Genomic DNA, 15,652 nt, shown 5'->3' with positions numbered 1-15,652 from the left:
AACTAACTACTTCTGGGTACAAATAGCCAATACTTAAATCTTAACACCTGTAATGACAATCCGTGGTAAATTAAAACAGCAGATGGCGAATGACATCGACTCAATCTGCAACGGGAGCTTCTCAAAACCTATACATTACAATTAACAAATCTTCTTACTACAAACTCGAGAACAAGAATGTAGTTCTGAAAACTTAAACAGCACAGTATAATATTCTACAAGTCGTCCACCTGCATTGTTAGGTCATAGTACATTTAACAAAACCTGTTGTTCATAAAAAATTTCATTTGTCATCACTGCAGTTACTGGAAGGGTTTTGCTTCTGTAGAACTGGGAAGAAAACACCAAAAATGTAAAAAAACAGTTTTTCGCAATTAACTTTTTTTCCGTTGCAGATAGGGTAGTAAAATGTATTAAGCGCAGATAGGAAATTGGCCATTCCGAACAAGTTGACACCTTGCCCGTCTTCCTATCTCCTTCCGTTACCAAGATATCGCATATTTCCTGCAAATTTTCCCACGCTTCAAATTTTTTAACTTTGGGGGGGCCGCGCACTCTCTAAAAGTCGTCCGATCGAAAAAATATTTTGGATCGGCTATATGTGGCCAAAATCCGATCTGATTAGACCCCAAGCATTTTCAATTTCAAAAATCGTGAAAAAATGAAACATCCTAATATATATAGGCTACATATACGGAAACAAAATGAAAAGAACGTAATGTGAATGATGGACAAACACGCGGCAGTTCTAGAATTGCTGACTAATGAACTTTAAAATGGGCGAACACCACCTCGCTGGTGTATGCCTACCACTTCTTAATTCTATTATAATTTAGATTATAGGCTAATCTAAAGTTTACTCTAAACTACAACCGGGCCTCCGAGGCTCTAAATTGCAATTTGAAGTTTAGTTTTGTTTTTCGCCAACAAATTTTTTTTTGGACTTATTAATCCTTACACTCCGGTTTTAAGTTTTGCAAACGACACTATTTTAGGCATTTCTAGAGCAACAGCTCTAAAAACCAAAAAGGAAAAAAATTAAAAGAACTTTCTCTCTCATCGGGCCTCCCAGGCCCGTAATTACAGGATAAGGGTTAATAAGACGGATGGGCTTGTTTATTGTCCACGAGTAATTTGATAGGCTACGTGGTTTAGTGAACAAAGCCACGGTCATGTTGCTTTGTGTGTCTAATCATTCAAGGAAAGTAACTGTCAAACTGAGTTTTCATAGTTACTATCCAGACAGACTGTTACTATCAATCTTGGTACACTACGACTCAGCTCTTCGGAGTTGAGTATCTGCTTTGTTTCTAGTCTACTTTTTATGTGTAATTGTAATATGGACAATCTTGAGTCTGATGCAAATAAATAAATTGTGTCAATATGCTCAAGGATATCATTGGTCAGTACTGTTTTCTCCAGGTCAGGATGTTCATCCAGAAACTATAGTAGACGTGGTAGCAATAAGAAACGTTCTTTGGTGATTTTATCTCTTAGCAAGACCAGTCTTTGAATATTCGCGTTCAGTTTATCATAAAAATCATTATGTTCGAATCCTTGCCCTGCAACGACCGGTTGAGAAGATTTAAACGTTCGAAAATATCAAGTCAAGTAGCACAGTTGCGCTATCCATTCCACAGACTTTAAAAGTGCAACTCCTTCATTTTTTCTGACTTGTCAGAAATTCCATCAACTCTTCACAGAATCCATACAACTTTTGAATCATATTTCCATGTGACAACCAACTTGCGTGTAACAGAAAATTGAGATGGTCGGTCCCCATTTCACGACACAAAAGTCTAAAAAAGAGTCAAGTGTGCGCTATCAGTTGTAGGCTACTGGCGACAAGTTTCGTAAAATCCAGTCCGTACTCTTTGTAAAACCTTTGTACCAAAGCGAATACGTCCTTACCTCTATTCGTGGTTTACAGAGTAAAGGTTCAACAAATTTGTTGTCCTTCATAAACCGTACCCTGACAATCAACTGCGAGCATGATGCAACATCCGTCGACTCACCAAGTTGTATCGCATTACAGGGAGACTGTTTGATTTAAGCTACGGTCTGGGCGATAACATTCTCTAGCCATTGCACAAATTCTGCGGTGTCGTCTGACTTGGGAACTACACTTAGCTTCAGGCCCGTAACTAGCTTGGAGCAGCAGGGGGGGCAAAAAGTATTCTAGAGGGGGCCCAACTTTTACCTTCCGTATCATGTACGAAAACGACGTTTGTACACAATGTGGGTATATTTACGCAAGAACATTAATCGTAGGCCTAATACAACGTTTACATTAAACTAGTTTATCATAGAAACAGTCAGTGGCGTAGCCAGGAATTTTGAAAGGGGGTGGGGGTTGACGGCCGACGGGCAAAGACTGACGGCGTCTTCGCCAAAGGCGACACCCAGCAGCTGGGGGGCCTCCCCCAGAAAATTTTGAAAAATTACTTTGAATTTGGTGCATTCTGAAAGCATTTTCAACAAACATGTGGGTATAAATATTCCTGTAAAATGGTGCTGTCCGGTGGCATAGCAAAAGGATAAGATCATGTTTTCTAGGGCATTTTTCGGTAATAAAGCTAAGTCTCTATGTTTTCTTGTTGCTAATTCCTGGCTGAGATATTTGAATGTTTGGTATTGGCAAAACTCGCTCTTTTAATGCAGTTTCGTTTAAAATTAGGCAAACTTTGTTTTAGAGACAACATTCTACCACACCCTTAAACACACAATGTTTACAATTAAATAACACAAGAAAATTGAGTATAAAACTGAAAAGTCAGCGAACAGAGCTAATTAACATAATTTTTTCCAGGGGGTGTCAACATTTTTGCAGGGGGGGCTTCGCCCCCCCTAGTTACGGGCCTGCTTAGCTTATCGACAGCCTCTTATCAAACTTGCACAAATTAGAGAGATTTAGAAATAAACGTGACGTAAAAACGAGAAATTAAACTGATTGACTCTTCGCGATCCGCTGGGAAAAGGCTGGAGATCCATAGGTTGAGAACCACTGTTTTATAATATCAATATCGTGCAACACGAATTATATTTTCGTCATTGACGCGTACGTGTAGAAAAGAGACGGTCTTACACTTAGGACCACACCAGTGAAGAAAATTATGGTTTGAATATCCACAAATCCAATAAGCTTAAGTTTATTTAATGACTTTCGAAAACTTGGCATTCATTTTGTCACTGCAGAAGGAAGTGGAGGCTAACTTACACCAGTTATTGTTTTCCCTCGCTGCTGGCTTTGCTCGCAATAAACTCCTTTTCCTGAACAATTCTCAAATGTCGAAAAAGAAGGTGGCAACAACAAGTGTGGGATAGAAATTTGAGATATCACGAGAAACTAAGAAAGCTAGCTTGGAAATGACCAAGAGGCACAATTTTATTAAATACAGAAATTTTATTATAAAATTTTGTTCTCCGTAAATCAAGAATGCAAAACAACAGGGTCGACAACAATAGAGCGCTTCTCACGGAATTTCTCAATCAAATCAAGATCGTGCATAGCTCCCTCGACGTAGTCTTCCCGAAGATAAAATAGAGGTTTTTCCTCCGTTTCTTTTTTCTCTGTGTCATCTTTATTCTGAAAAAAACAACAACAAAAAAAACAGTTCGGTAATCCAACGTGCAACAACAGATTAGTTTAATAGATACTAGTGAGAGAGAAAAAAAACTTTTATTTCGTCTGTTGCGAGAATAGCACGGTACAATTATACACAATATTAATAAAATTGCGTGATAAAGTCTGAAAATTAGGCAAAAACTATAAAATCAGTGAGATTGAACTGACTATATTCCAATTCAAAATCGTGCAGAACTACAAACTATTGGCCAACAAAACAAAATTAAACAAAAACGGAGTTGTAACTTTCAGTACAAAGTGTACTTTAGATCTAAGAGTTTAAAAATTGAAAGAAAGCTGCAACAAAGGCTTTTAAGTTCAAATAAATATATTTGGAATGCTTTTTTCGTATACAAAGCTTCCGCACTTTAACTTACTTTAGCCATATCCCAATAACCAAGTGTTTCTACCGCCATTTGATGGGACTTCTGCTCTATTTTACGATTTCGAAAATAATCTTTACGCATTGTTTTGAATTCGTTGAGTATTCCTTTCTCTACTTCTTTCAGTGTGCTAAGATCAGATGACCACGAAGAAAATTCTTCTTCTATCGCTTTTCTATCTTCCAGTTCATGAGTGTGGAGGTCTTGTAGCAGACAATTTGCAATCCCAAACAAGGTTAAGTCCTCTTTTGTCTGCATGCACAAAAATTGTCAGTAATTTGTGAGATGAGATAAAACAACTCCATCAGTGAATACTGAATATATGCGAAGTATATGTGCTACACAATATGTGAAATCGGAAAAAGAAATTGGCCACAAATAACCATGTTGATTGTATAATTTATAATATCATACCGACACAATGTTCTTATTTTCCGCCGAATCGCAAGCAGCTTGAGCTAATGTTTGCAAGTTTTCATCTCCCGCGCAAGAATGAAGTAAAATATCGACCTGCAAAGTAATTAATCCACACTTTAAACAGGGCCGGGTTAAAGTTTTAATGGGGCTGAGGTTATATGGCAAGAAACCTACATTTCATTCTGCTCATCGAGCCAACAATAACTGAATCACAAAAGAACAAACTCCAAAAGTTTATGTATTAAACAAGTTCAAATGACACGTCTTCTGGACTTCGACAAAGCAAGGGGTCATCTATATCAGTTTTTTAATTGTATATTTGTTCCAACCTCTTCGGGCAAATAGAAACAATCCGAAATTTTTAAACATTGTTTTACAAATGCCTAAACTAATTGATAAATCTAAACAGCTGAGTTTTGAGTTGCGTTTGCTGTTACAGTGGTACTATTCTAACAGCATAGGGACACTTCTTCTGGCATGGCTTTTTGCAACCATCTCGATCAGGGATATCTAAAGAAGGGGATGCGAAGGCTCACAGCGATTGCCTTATTCTTATGACACTACCAGGGCGGTAGTTTGTAGTGCGTAAAACATGCAGTTCTTTTCACAATTGCAGAAAGTTTTGTTGTGCAACTGGTACAGTCAGCTACAGATGACAGTTAGTAAATGTTACACAGAGCATATTTAAAGAATACTTGTTTGGAAAGACAGTTGAAAAGTTACAAGTTAGCTGCTTTTCTTAACAAAGCCTTTGCAGTAGGCCAGATTTAAAGCAAATAAACGGGTAGTTGAATTAACAAGTAACCATGAGCGTGCAGTGAGTATCCAGGCTTGATACTGATAGCGCAATTCAGGTTATCATAACAAGAGTTATTAAACTACTAACAGTGCCGATTGTCAGTTTACGGTAAACAGAGATTATTTACGATAAACAGAAGCCCTTCTATTGTCAGACGTATTAAAAGCCTTCATATCCCCTTCTCTAGATATCCCTGATCTCGATAACAAGAAGCATAGTTTCGCGCTTTCTCTGTTACAGTAAGACTGGGTGTTTCATTCCATTTGAAACGAAGATATTCTATGAAATACGATCGTATGTTGCACTTGCAGTTTAGCATTTCATAGGTTGTTACAGTATTTGATCAACGAGCAACCAACGTAGGTTGCTGACAATGCTCCTGACAATTTTGTTGGTGAATTTAAACTTTCACCCTTGGACATTTAACCTCGATTGCTTGATAATACAGAGTACTGCTTGGTGATGAAAGGTTGTCTTTGCGAATATTTCATGGCAGAGTAAACATAATGGTATAATTTATTCCAACATTTGTTGGTTGGGTTGAAGTCGCAACTCGCAATCCAGGCTTAAATCGACCCTGACTGCCAAACAAGTTTACAAGAAATAACAAGAACATAAGCTAACTCGTATCTTACGCTTTGACGTGATATCTTTCTTTCCAAATTGGCAACATAGTCGATGGCTTTTTCCAAATAACCTGGTTCAGGTGACAAAGGCGCTGCAAAACAACCACCATTAAGTTGTTTGAGAAGTTCAGTCAAATAGACCTATACAATTTGATTCGCCATGATCAGTTGTCAAATAGTGTCAAGTGCATTGACAGGAACTCTTTTGGACTCAGGATGATTTTAGGGACCCATAACCTTTCTAAGGGGTTCAGAAATGAAAGAAACCACCGCTTGTTCTTTGATTATAGTGCATTCTTAGAAGTGTTTTGATTTGGTACAAGGCCCAAGTTATCCCCTCAATGGCCCTGATGAAGTATGCTGTACCTAACACAAATTCACACACTCTGCATTGCGATGAACAAGTAAAACCTATGCAACAAATTTCAGTAAGAAAAAGCTCTAAAGAAATCAAATAAGCAGAACGATCCTTCAGCACAATACTGCTTACAATATCGTGCTGATATAGCTAGTTATTGTATTTACCCCAGGGTTCAAAATATAGAGATAAAATGCCGTGTTCTTTCTCAATCTTTCCTAACAAGCTTTGGCCAAGAACGATCAAAGAGGGATGCGACAGATATTTGCCTGCAAAAGATCAATTTTCCTTTGTATTCTTCCTGGTAGTGCAGCAAACCGAAAATCGTCAAGGTAGCGAAACGAAGAGTGCAATTAATTTATTTACGCTAAATACGGTAATTAGTCTATAATTTTAAGCAATCGAATTACTGCGACAATTGTAAATAATCATAACATTACTGGAAAGTTCGCAACCCGACAAACAATTCCTAATCCAATGCAAACGATCTAGTTTGTAATTGGAATTGACAACACGGTCTATGAAGTTCGATTAATAAACGTGAACAATTTCAGAAATCTAACGTGTTGGTTTGATGACTAGTTCACTGTTTTGTAATGACAATACACATATTTTTTTGTGTAGATTGAAATCGAAACAAATAATCTTCTTTCATAAAAGTGACGTGGTAAGCTGACGTGCTCAAATCGGATTCTTATTTTTTGTTCTCTTTTCCAAAAAACCGAGACACCAAGATAGAGATCATCAGAGGTGGGCAGTCTGCTACATTTAAAGTAGCGCGCTACCCGCTACCGCTACTTGGGCCAAAGTAGCGCGCGCTACCGCTACCAATTTACAAAAGTAGCGCGCTACCCGCTACCGTTACTCGGGCCAAAGTAGCGCGCGCTACCGCTACTTCTTCCGCTACTTTTGTCTAAAATGACACTAGGAAACACTCAAGTCCCTAGTGACGCAAAAATGACCTTGAAAACGAATGTTAATAATGTTATCATTCGTTTACGCTGTCATTTTAACGTCGTTATAGAAAACACATTCTAAGGGAAATTTATTGTTATGCATCTTTCAAAAACATGTGCATTTCAAAATGAGAGTCACTAAGTCCTGCCCACTTTCGCTTAAGCACATCTTTTCCAACAGAGAAAAGTCTCTCTACCACAGCACTGGAAGGAACGGGGTGTTGTATTTAATGAACAGATGTTTTAACTCGGTATTTGAAAAGCTCAAGGACTTGCTCTTGTCCGAAAAAAAGGCGTCCACAATTGTTGCTTCCTTCTGCACCGACGTTTCACGGGATGGCGCAAACACTCCAAAAAATACATCCTCGGAGACTCGGAGTCATGACTGGTGTTGGTGTCATTCTTCTCGGTATCAACCTGGCTTGATGTCTCCGCAACAGTCGAATTACATCTGTCTTGACTTTTTCTCTCAGTGCGTCAGCATCATCCGTGGAAACGTAGTGCAAAAATTGTAGCTACGACGTCTTGAAGGAAGGATGAAGACATGATGCCATAACGCATTTCATGTTGTTGAAGCACTTGTTGAATCGTTTCTTCACCCCTTCAAGGACTTTCACTTTCAACTCCTCACAGGTCACAAGATCACTGATCTCGGTCAACTTCTTCCCGCAAATGGTGATGGTTGGAAGCAAGACTCCGTAATATGCCTTGGACTCGCCCTGGAGAATGTCTAAAGCCTGGCAGATAGGCTTCATCACACGGAGATATTCGCCGAAGAAGTTGACGTCAGCTAGAAAAGACCGAAACTTTGCAACCAAGCCGATTATATAGCTGCTTGACCACGCCAGTATTGCAAAAAAACAAGCATTTTTTTCAATTTAAATTAAAAAGTAGAGGGTAGCGGGAGTGCGACTAAAAAAAAATAGCGCCTCTCCCGCTCCTTTGGAACAAAAATAGCGCCGCTACTGCAGCCGCTACTCCAACTAAAAAGTAGCGCCGCTACCGCTACTTTTACCAAAAAAATAGCGCCACTACAAAAGTAGCGTGCTACTGCCCTCCTCTGGAGATCATGCAACACCAACATGCATTTGACTGCTCAATTGCGGTGGAATTACGGTTTTGTAAAAGCTTTTAGTGTGTTGAAAGTAGTGTCGTTTGAAACGTTAATCCACAGGTAATAGAATGTCGAAGTTAAAATACAGCAAGTGTGCACACAGTGACACTCACCCACGCAGTAAAGAACTGCTGAAAGGTTTCGTTTCAAATTGTTGTCTTCAAAATTTGGCAACAATTCATTTTTGACGGAGAATTCTTTCCAATAGTCTGACACTGCTTTGACAGCCAATGCTTGGGAAATTTTGTTGTCAAAAGTCTCCAGCAGAAACATTTCGCTTGCCGCTTGCGCAGCACCTAAAAACATAAAGATAATACCATCACAAGGTCAACCAAGGACAGATACCGGCGGCACTTATGTGAGGCCTCTGGTAGCTTACGACTGTATAAAATTTGTCATGAATGAAAGTATTTAAACTTTTGCTACAAACTGTCAAAACTTTCAGAAGCCCTACTGGTATCTTATAAACCAGTGGTTCTCAATCTTTTAACAGTGGGGGACCGGCAAAATTTTTAAAAAATGTTTGCGGACCGGCAACCAAAGATCGTAGTGAATAGAATGAATATTTGAAACGTTTTGTTAACCAAAGTTGTCGTTGCGCACCATAATGCAAGGTTTTAGCATAATTATGATTTGTATTCAGGACAAAAATTGGAATAAAACGGCAATCAAACCAACTCAAACAGAAAAATGTCAATCCATTTGCATTCAAAATCAATGCCAGTGGGAAATTTGCTACTGTTACGCTGCCAGTAGCCTGTGTGAGGAAAACGAGATATCAAAGAAGTTTCTAAAACAAGTAGCTCTGTTTCGGCATCCAAGCGATTTTTTTACTTGGTTATTAAAGCTAGAGATGAAAAAGAATTGTCATTTCTAAATAGCTAGTTGAAACAATTACCATCAGATCGATTGCTTTGAAAGTTAGGCACGAGTTCGTTTGTAAGACATAACCAGAAGTGTGACAATGATGTTTTTCGAATCTGGACTGCAAAGTAGAAGCACAACATATTGTAATTCAATCAAACTTTCTTTTTCATGAAGATTAAGGTCGCATGTGTTGACATCATCGATGCATGGATTGTTTATCCAAAAGTTTCCATGTCGAGGATCTTCATGCTACGCCAAATGATCTTCAAAATTGTTAGCCAACTCTTTCAAGTGTTGACTCACTATGCTCAGCACCTCTTTTTACTTTTTTCACCACTCCATTTTATCACAATTTTCCACAGCAAATCGGCTTTTCTTCATTCCATTCCGAAGCACTATTTTCTGCATAGTCTTTGAAAAACTAGATCTTTGATTTCTCAAACTCCGGTTCTGGCAAATTTCCATTGCAGGTTTGACTTTATCCCGGAACTTCAAATTTATCTAATTCTAAATTTTCTACTCTAACGACTTTAAAATTTTCCAAAATCAAGAACAAAATTCCCCATTTGGTTATGTATTTCTGTGTTTCAAAACTTTTTGAAAACTACATGCAATTTGTCACAAAAACATTATCAACGGCACAGAATTAGGTCATCAAAAAGTTCACCTTTATTATCAAACAATTTTACGTGGAAATAGTTTTACAGCTGTGCATGGTTCACAGTGCGATCACAATTTTACAATATGCTAATGACTACACATTAAAATAAGCTTTGCAAAAATTAAGATCTTCTGTGGACCGGCAAAAAAATTACACGGACCGGCACCGGTCCGCGGACCGGCGTTTGAGAACCACTGTTTTAAACAGTTACATAGTATTTCATTTATTTACTAAATCTTGTGATTTACTGAAATTTCACCGTTTTATTTTACGTTCACTTTGATGTGGTTCAATTATTAACACCTTAGTTATAGTTTTGTGTAAATATTATAAAACCACTTTCAACACATCACTCAAACCTAGAATATTATTGTCTTTTAAAAAGTGGTCGATCACCAAATTCATTGCAAACGTGTTTGGAAAGACGCCATATTGAGTTTTTTCTTTTAAAGCATCTAACAACGTGTTAACATCAAATTTCAAGCATTTGCATACAAATGCATGTGTAGTCCACGGTTGAAAGTAGTATCCATTTTGAGAATGACGGAATCTAAAAGAACAATGCAACACAATCATTCATTACATAAATTGCAAAAAGTTGTTGTTGGGCAGACTACCGTATGTAATTAAAAACCCTTTCAATCTAACTAGCAGGAAATGAAGTTGATAAGCATTTTTAGGATAACAGTTAACATGTATCCTTATTCCTCAAATGCATCATTCATGTACATTACCAATTTACCATACTTAGAATTTTATACAGATGAATTCACTTAAAGCTATTATTCATTCATTATAATTTATAAAGTGATATATTTATGCTAGTGGTATCACAACAATTATTCTGCATACAAAGCTGTTTTTCACTGATGCAAATGCAACAGACTACATTGTCCTTTGATGACCATAATATTTGTTTTAAGTCAGTGTCTTCTAAAACATTGCAAATCCAGGCCGTTGCTAGTGATGCAAGTCGTTTGTGTGATTAAAAACATGACTTTGATTAAAATTGAAAATTATAGAAAAATTAAAATAAAGAAAATAAAACTTGCAAAATTATATATTTTTGCAATACCTGCCACAAACATATACGGTATATATATACCGGTTATGCTGTACATAACAAATTAATGAAATAAAATATTTTTAAATTCAAACAAAACACTAAAATGACAAGCAGAAGAAATTCAAATGTTTTCAGTGAAACTTCATGCCTTTACCAGGAAAATACATCTGAAGAAAACAAAAGATGAATAAGCATCAACTTTTTTTATTGAAGTCCTTCAGCTGGTTTCCATTGTTTAAAATCTTTACAACTTTAATTTTAACATTGTTCAACTTGCTTACAATAATCTCATGACAAATTGTAAAGACACACTCCATAACTTACTTATACAAGTAATATAATGATCCAGAAAGATGCTGTTTGTTTTCAATCGCTCTAACCATTCTGTCAATCATCATTGAACTTACAGGCAGGTCACGTTCATGACATCTATCCAAGGATAATGTTTGTAAAGCCATCTCATCATCCTCGTCTTGAGGTAAAGAAAATAACTGAGTTTGTTGTTCAGTGACATATGAAGAGGATAGAAATGTCCGCAATGCTGAAATGTTTAAATACATTTTAAGTAAACGTTTTGAATGCAGTGGTTCAATTTACATTGAGTGGTTCTTGCAAAACCAATAGAAATTCTATCTTTTGTGTATATTGCAGTTTTTTAATTTACCACAATCCACTTGATGGAAAGCTACTTGCAATCGTGAGCTACATAACTTTTAATTATTACTGGTGGGCTGCAAAAATTTAGGTTGTAAATAGACCTATTGCAGAGCAAATAAAATAGCCGTACTTAAAATAAGGCTCTGCATTGCACAAAAATTTATTTTTGCTTGACCTAGCCAACTTATAGCTCATGTCCAGTGAAATAGCCAAGTGATTGCTGCTCATGAATTTTTAAAAGTTTATTAAAAAGTCTGGGGTGAAGTAGATTTCTCCCGAGTAGCTACAGCCGAAACTACAAATTTAAAAATAAACAGATATATGACTAAGTTTCTGGCCAGCCGATTGTAGCATCGAATAGACAGCGATAGACACGTGTTTCGCCCATGAGGCTGGGCTCATCAGTATCGCACCGTATTCTTGCCACTTGGGTAATCGACCGCCGATTTACCAGTCAGTTCAGTCTTCCCGGCCATCAGCACAAGGCTGATCACTCGCTAGAACAGCAAGCAGCAGTAACGCTTCCCTGTACTGATGGCCGGGAAGAACACCCCTTCTTCACATGTCCTGCCCCTGGCACCTGCTGGTTTTGTTGGCTCTTTTCTTTCCACAAAGATAAGAGTTAAACTGACTGGTAAAGCGGTGGTCGATTACCCAAGTGGCAAATTGAATATTCGTCTGCCACGAGAGCCAAATTATCCTTAAATGGTTCAACTCTCTTCCTCGTGGGAGACCCCAAATTTTATCTGCTCTGCCTACTGGCAGACCGGGTATAAGAGTCAAAGTACCTGCGCGAGGACGCGTGGGCGCTGCCCGGCGGTCAATTACTGCCGGTTCCAGCGTCCACACGCGACGGGTCGCCCGGTCCGTCGCAGGGCTTCATTCTGGGCTATGCAGAAAGAGCCTGTCTCCCTGGCCCGCTCCGCCATTCTAAATTTGCGGACGGGCCATATAGTGTTTCGATCCACACTCTCCTTCTGCCACTCCCATCATCGTCAGCAAACATTAAAACAACCTAGTTCACATTGTAACCTTGTATTGTTTTTCCACATGTGCTGTTGATGCAAATAAATGAACTTCTCTATCTCTCTCCCTCCACAGGTACCTCGACTCCCCAGCCTGGCCCTCGCGACCTAAGCTGGTGGACTTAACCCTCCGTGTGCATCGTCACCCCATAAATCACGCCGCTCCCCGCCGCCGCGGGGTGTGGCAGGCCGGTTTCTTAAAGTCTTCGACCTGGCTATGTTTGTTTGTACTCTTGCGAATAAAACAGTTCAACACACGGTGCGATACTGATGAGTCCAGCCTCATGGGTGAAACACGTGTCTATTCGATGCTACAATCGGCTGCCCAGAAACTTATCGTTTATTGGAGGTCTTAATGGCTAGCGTGGAAGCTACACCGTTATGGTTAGCGAAGCGTTACTGCTGCTCGCTGTTCTAAGCGAGTGATCAGCCTTGTGCTGATGGCCGGGAAGAACACCCCTTCTTCACAGATATATGACTGTTGTGATGAAGGTGAGTCTTTGTGGCTACAGTCATTTTTAAGAAATGTAGGTACCTATCCCTAAAAAACTTTTCTGGTAAATAACCTTTAAAAGGAAAAATAGACCCAAAACATACCTCCCTGCAAGAATGCGCCCCAGTGAATATCCTCAAACAAAATTTACCATAAAAAATATCGTTGGGATAAAGTCCTTCTAGTACCAGTAAGTACCTTCTAGTACCATTAAGACCAGTAAAAAATTAAAGCTACCGTACTTAATAGTGTCGAATATTTTTCTAGGTGGATATTTACCAGGATGGATTTTTACTGATTACCATTCCTAAGAAAAGGTAGCAATTAAAAAAATTAAAACTTAATTAAGCATGCTTCAACAAAAGCTTACACCTACCAATATACTTGCAAGTTGACACTTTCAAAGGCATCACTTTTCTAACACTTTTTGTTACGAGTTTTCCAATGGTAGTCAACATTTTTTACTTTTTATTTTATAGCAAGTATAATATGCAGTATACACTTACGCTCTTAATTCTTTTCCAATACGCTATACCTGAAAAAAAACTAATAACAATAACTAAAGTGTTCAATTTGAATACATATATTATTAGATTATATTTGAATAAGGACCTTCTGATGATGATATTTGAATAAGGACCTTTTAGGGTGAAACAGGCTGTAGAGCAGGAGTCGAGAACCTATGGCTCGCGGGCCATATATGGCTCTTTTGAAGATGGCGTCTGGCTCGCAAAAAAGCAATCTTCTAAACTGCAAAAGTTTTATCTTAACTTTTCATTACAATTAGAGCTGAAAATGCGCTCAGAATGCACCAAATTAATTGTAATTTTTCATTTTTTTTTGGTGGGGGAGACCCCCCACTTTCAAAACTTCACCAGTGCCACCACGTGTTAATTGTATTAAGTGTTAAGGCATTGCAGTGTACTGTAATCTATGGCTCTCGCGGAAATGTAGCTTTAATGGCTCTCTTACTCAAAAAGGTTCCTGACCACTGCTGTCGAGGTTTAGACCAGGGATGGAGGAAACACGTGGGCCTGGGCCCACCTACTTTATTTTCTGGGTGGGCCTGGCCCACTTTTGAAAGCCAAATTTCTTTGAAAAGGTAGAGAAAACGTCAAATTAGAGAAGGAGTTCCAAAAAAAAGGCTCTCACTCATTTGATACACACTAGTTTGATTACACAGGCCAACAAAAAATTTTGGAACAACAGGTGAGAGTCATTTTAGAGTATTTCAGGGCCCCTGATTCCAAAAATGCACTTAGTTTTTTCGAATTTTCGAAACTACCAGGAATTAAATTTAGAATCAAGATTACGTTCTTCCGTAACAAGGATAAAATTTTAAGCACCTACTTTACTGAAGAACATAACTTTGTATTCTGTAATTACATAAATGGCCTTCGTACCTTGATGGGTGTTGCTCAGTATAGTAAGCCTACCATAATAAAGAATTGAACGAAGTTTTGTTTGTTTATCGATGGCTTTTTGTTTGTTCATTGATGGCTTTTGTTTGTTCATCGATAGTTTTGTTTTGCTTATTTGTCTAGTTTGTTTAGCAAAACAATGTATGTATTTTGTTTGTACTTAGTAGCTTAGTTAGTAAGTCTGACATTGTTGAAGTCAACAAATATATTAACGCAAAGCACAAGTTGTTTATTCTACATCTTGTATCCTAAGGCTTGCTTCACGTCATATCGTATTGATTGTTACTAGGCCAGTAAACGTTAAATAGCCGTTTGTTTGGGTTGTAATCAACGTGATTGGTTCCAAATAGCGTTTATACAACTCAAAAATGTGTCTGGGGCTGGGATTACTTTCAGTTTTGTCTATGTAATAAACGACAGGACGTTAAATCTATAGAGGCTCAAAATTGCAAAAAAAAAATGTTTTTGCGGTAGGCTATCTCAAAAACTACAGCCAATTCGAAAAAACAAGTGCATTTTCGGAATCAGGGGCCTCGAAATACCCTAAAATGACTCTCATATGCCGTGCCTTTAAAAAAAATTTTTTTTTGTTTACTTGTGTTATCTTTGATAGCTCAATGATGAAATCTAATCTTCAAACTTTTCTGTTGAGCCCACTATTGATGGGCAGCATGTGTGGGCGTGGTTGCGTGTGATTGGTGGAGTAATCCATAAATCAATCTAATTGTTCTCTAATGTTAAAACAATGATATCATTACATATTATGCAGTGCATGCACGATTGCATGTATAGGCCTACTGTATAATGCTGCAGATTATTTCTCCCAGGTTGGTATTATAACTGTGTGTGTATTTTTGTCTTTTTATTTGTGTGTAAATCGCCATATTTTGTACAGCGCTATAGAGCAATTTTGTAATTTGTTTGGCTAAATCGGGCCAAAAACAAAAACTTTTTGCATGTTGGCACAAAAGGCAATTATAAAAACACAATGAAAAACGGTTGGTAGTATTAGGAACGCAGCAATGTTATGGGGGGTCTGGGGGGCGAAGCCCCCCAGAAGTTTGATTAACTTTGACTGCTACTCCTTTGGGCCCACCTACTTTTAAAATGGTTCCTCCATCCCTGGTTTAGACTAGAGTAGTACGGTAACTATATTTGATGTAATTTTCTCTGCTTGGGTTTTT

The 15,652-nt window shown here is 38.1% G+C and overlaps 1 protein-coding gene across 2 annotated transcripts; it reads right to left on the bottom strand.

Moving 5' to 3' along the window:
* Nucleotides 1-3,393: 3,393 nt before the first annotated feature.
* On the bottom strand, nt 3,394-14,685 carry LOC145771528 (small ribosomal subunit protein mS27-like). Of its 2 annotated transcripts, none has more exons than XM_082583228.1 (9): nt 13,424-14,685; nt 11,197-11,413; nt 10,166-10,356; nt 8,392-8,574; nt 6,376-6,477; nt 5,860-5,942; nt 4,423-4,518; nt 4,003-4,260; nt 3,394-3,586 (listed from the first exon to the last, which is right to left on the bottom strand). In XM_082583228.1, exons 1-9 carry the CDS (start codon nt 13,503-13,505, stop codon nt 3,431-3,433), a joined length of 1,368 nt encoding a protein of 455 aa, XP_082439354.1. In that variant the 5' UTR covers nt 13,506-14,685; the 3' UTR covers nt 3,394-3,430. The 2 variants fall into 2 exon arrangements, with proteins under 2 accessions (XP_082439354.1, XP_082439363.1); XM_082583237.1 differs by having other exon boundaries at nt 11,280-11,413; nt 13,424-14,684.
* Between the last annotated feature and the right edge of the window lie 967 nt (nt 14,686-15,652).

This window comes from Aplidium turbinatum, chromosome 1, assembly GCF_918807975.1.
Source record: "Aplidium turbinatum chromosome 1, kaAplTurb1.1, whole genome shotgun sequence".
NCBI classification, from domain to species: domain Eukaryota; kingdom Metazoa; phylum Chordata; class Ascidiacea; order Aplousobranchia; family Polyclinidae; genus Aplidium; species Aplidium turbinatum.
This window is presented reverse-complemented; position numbering and strand designations above follow the sequence as displayed.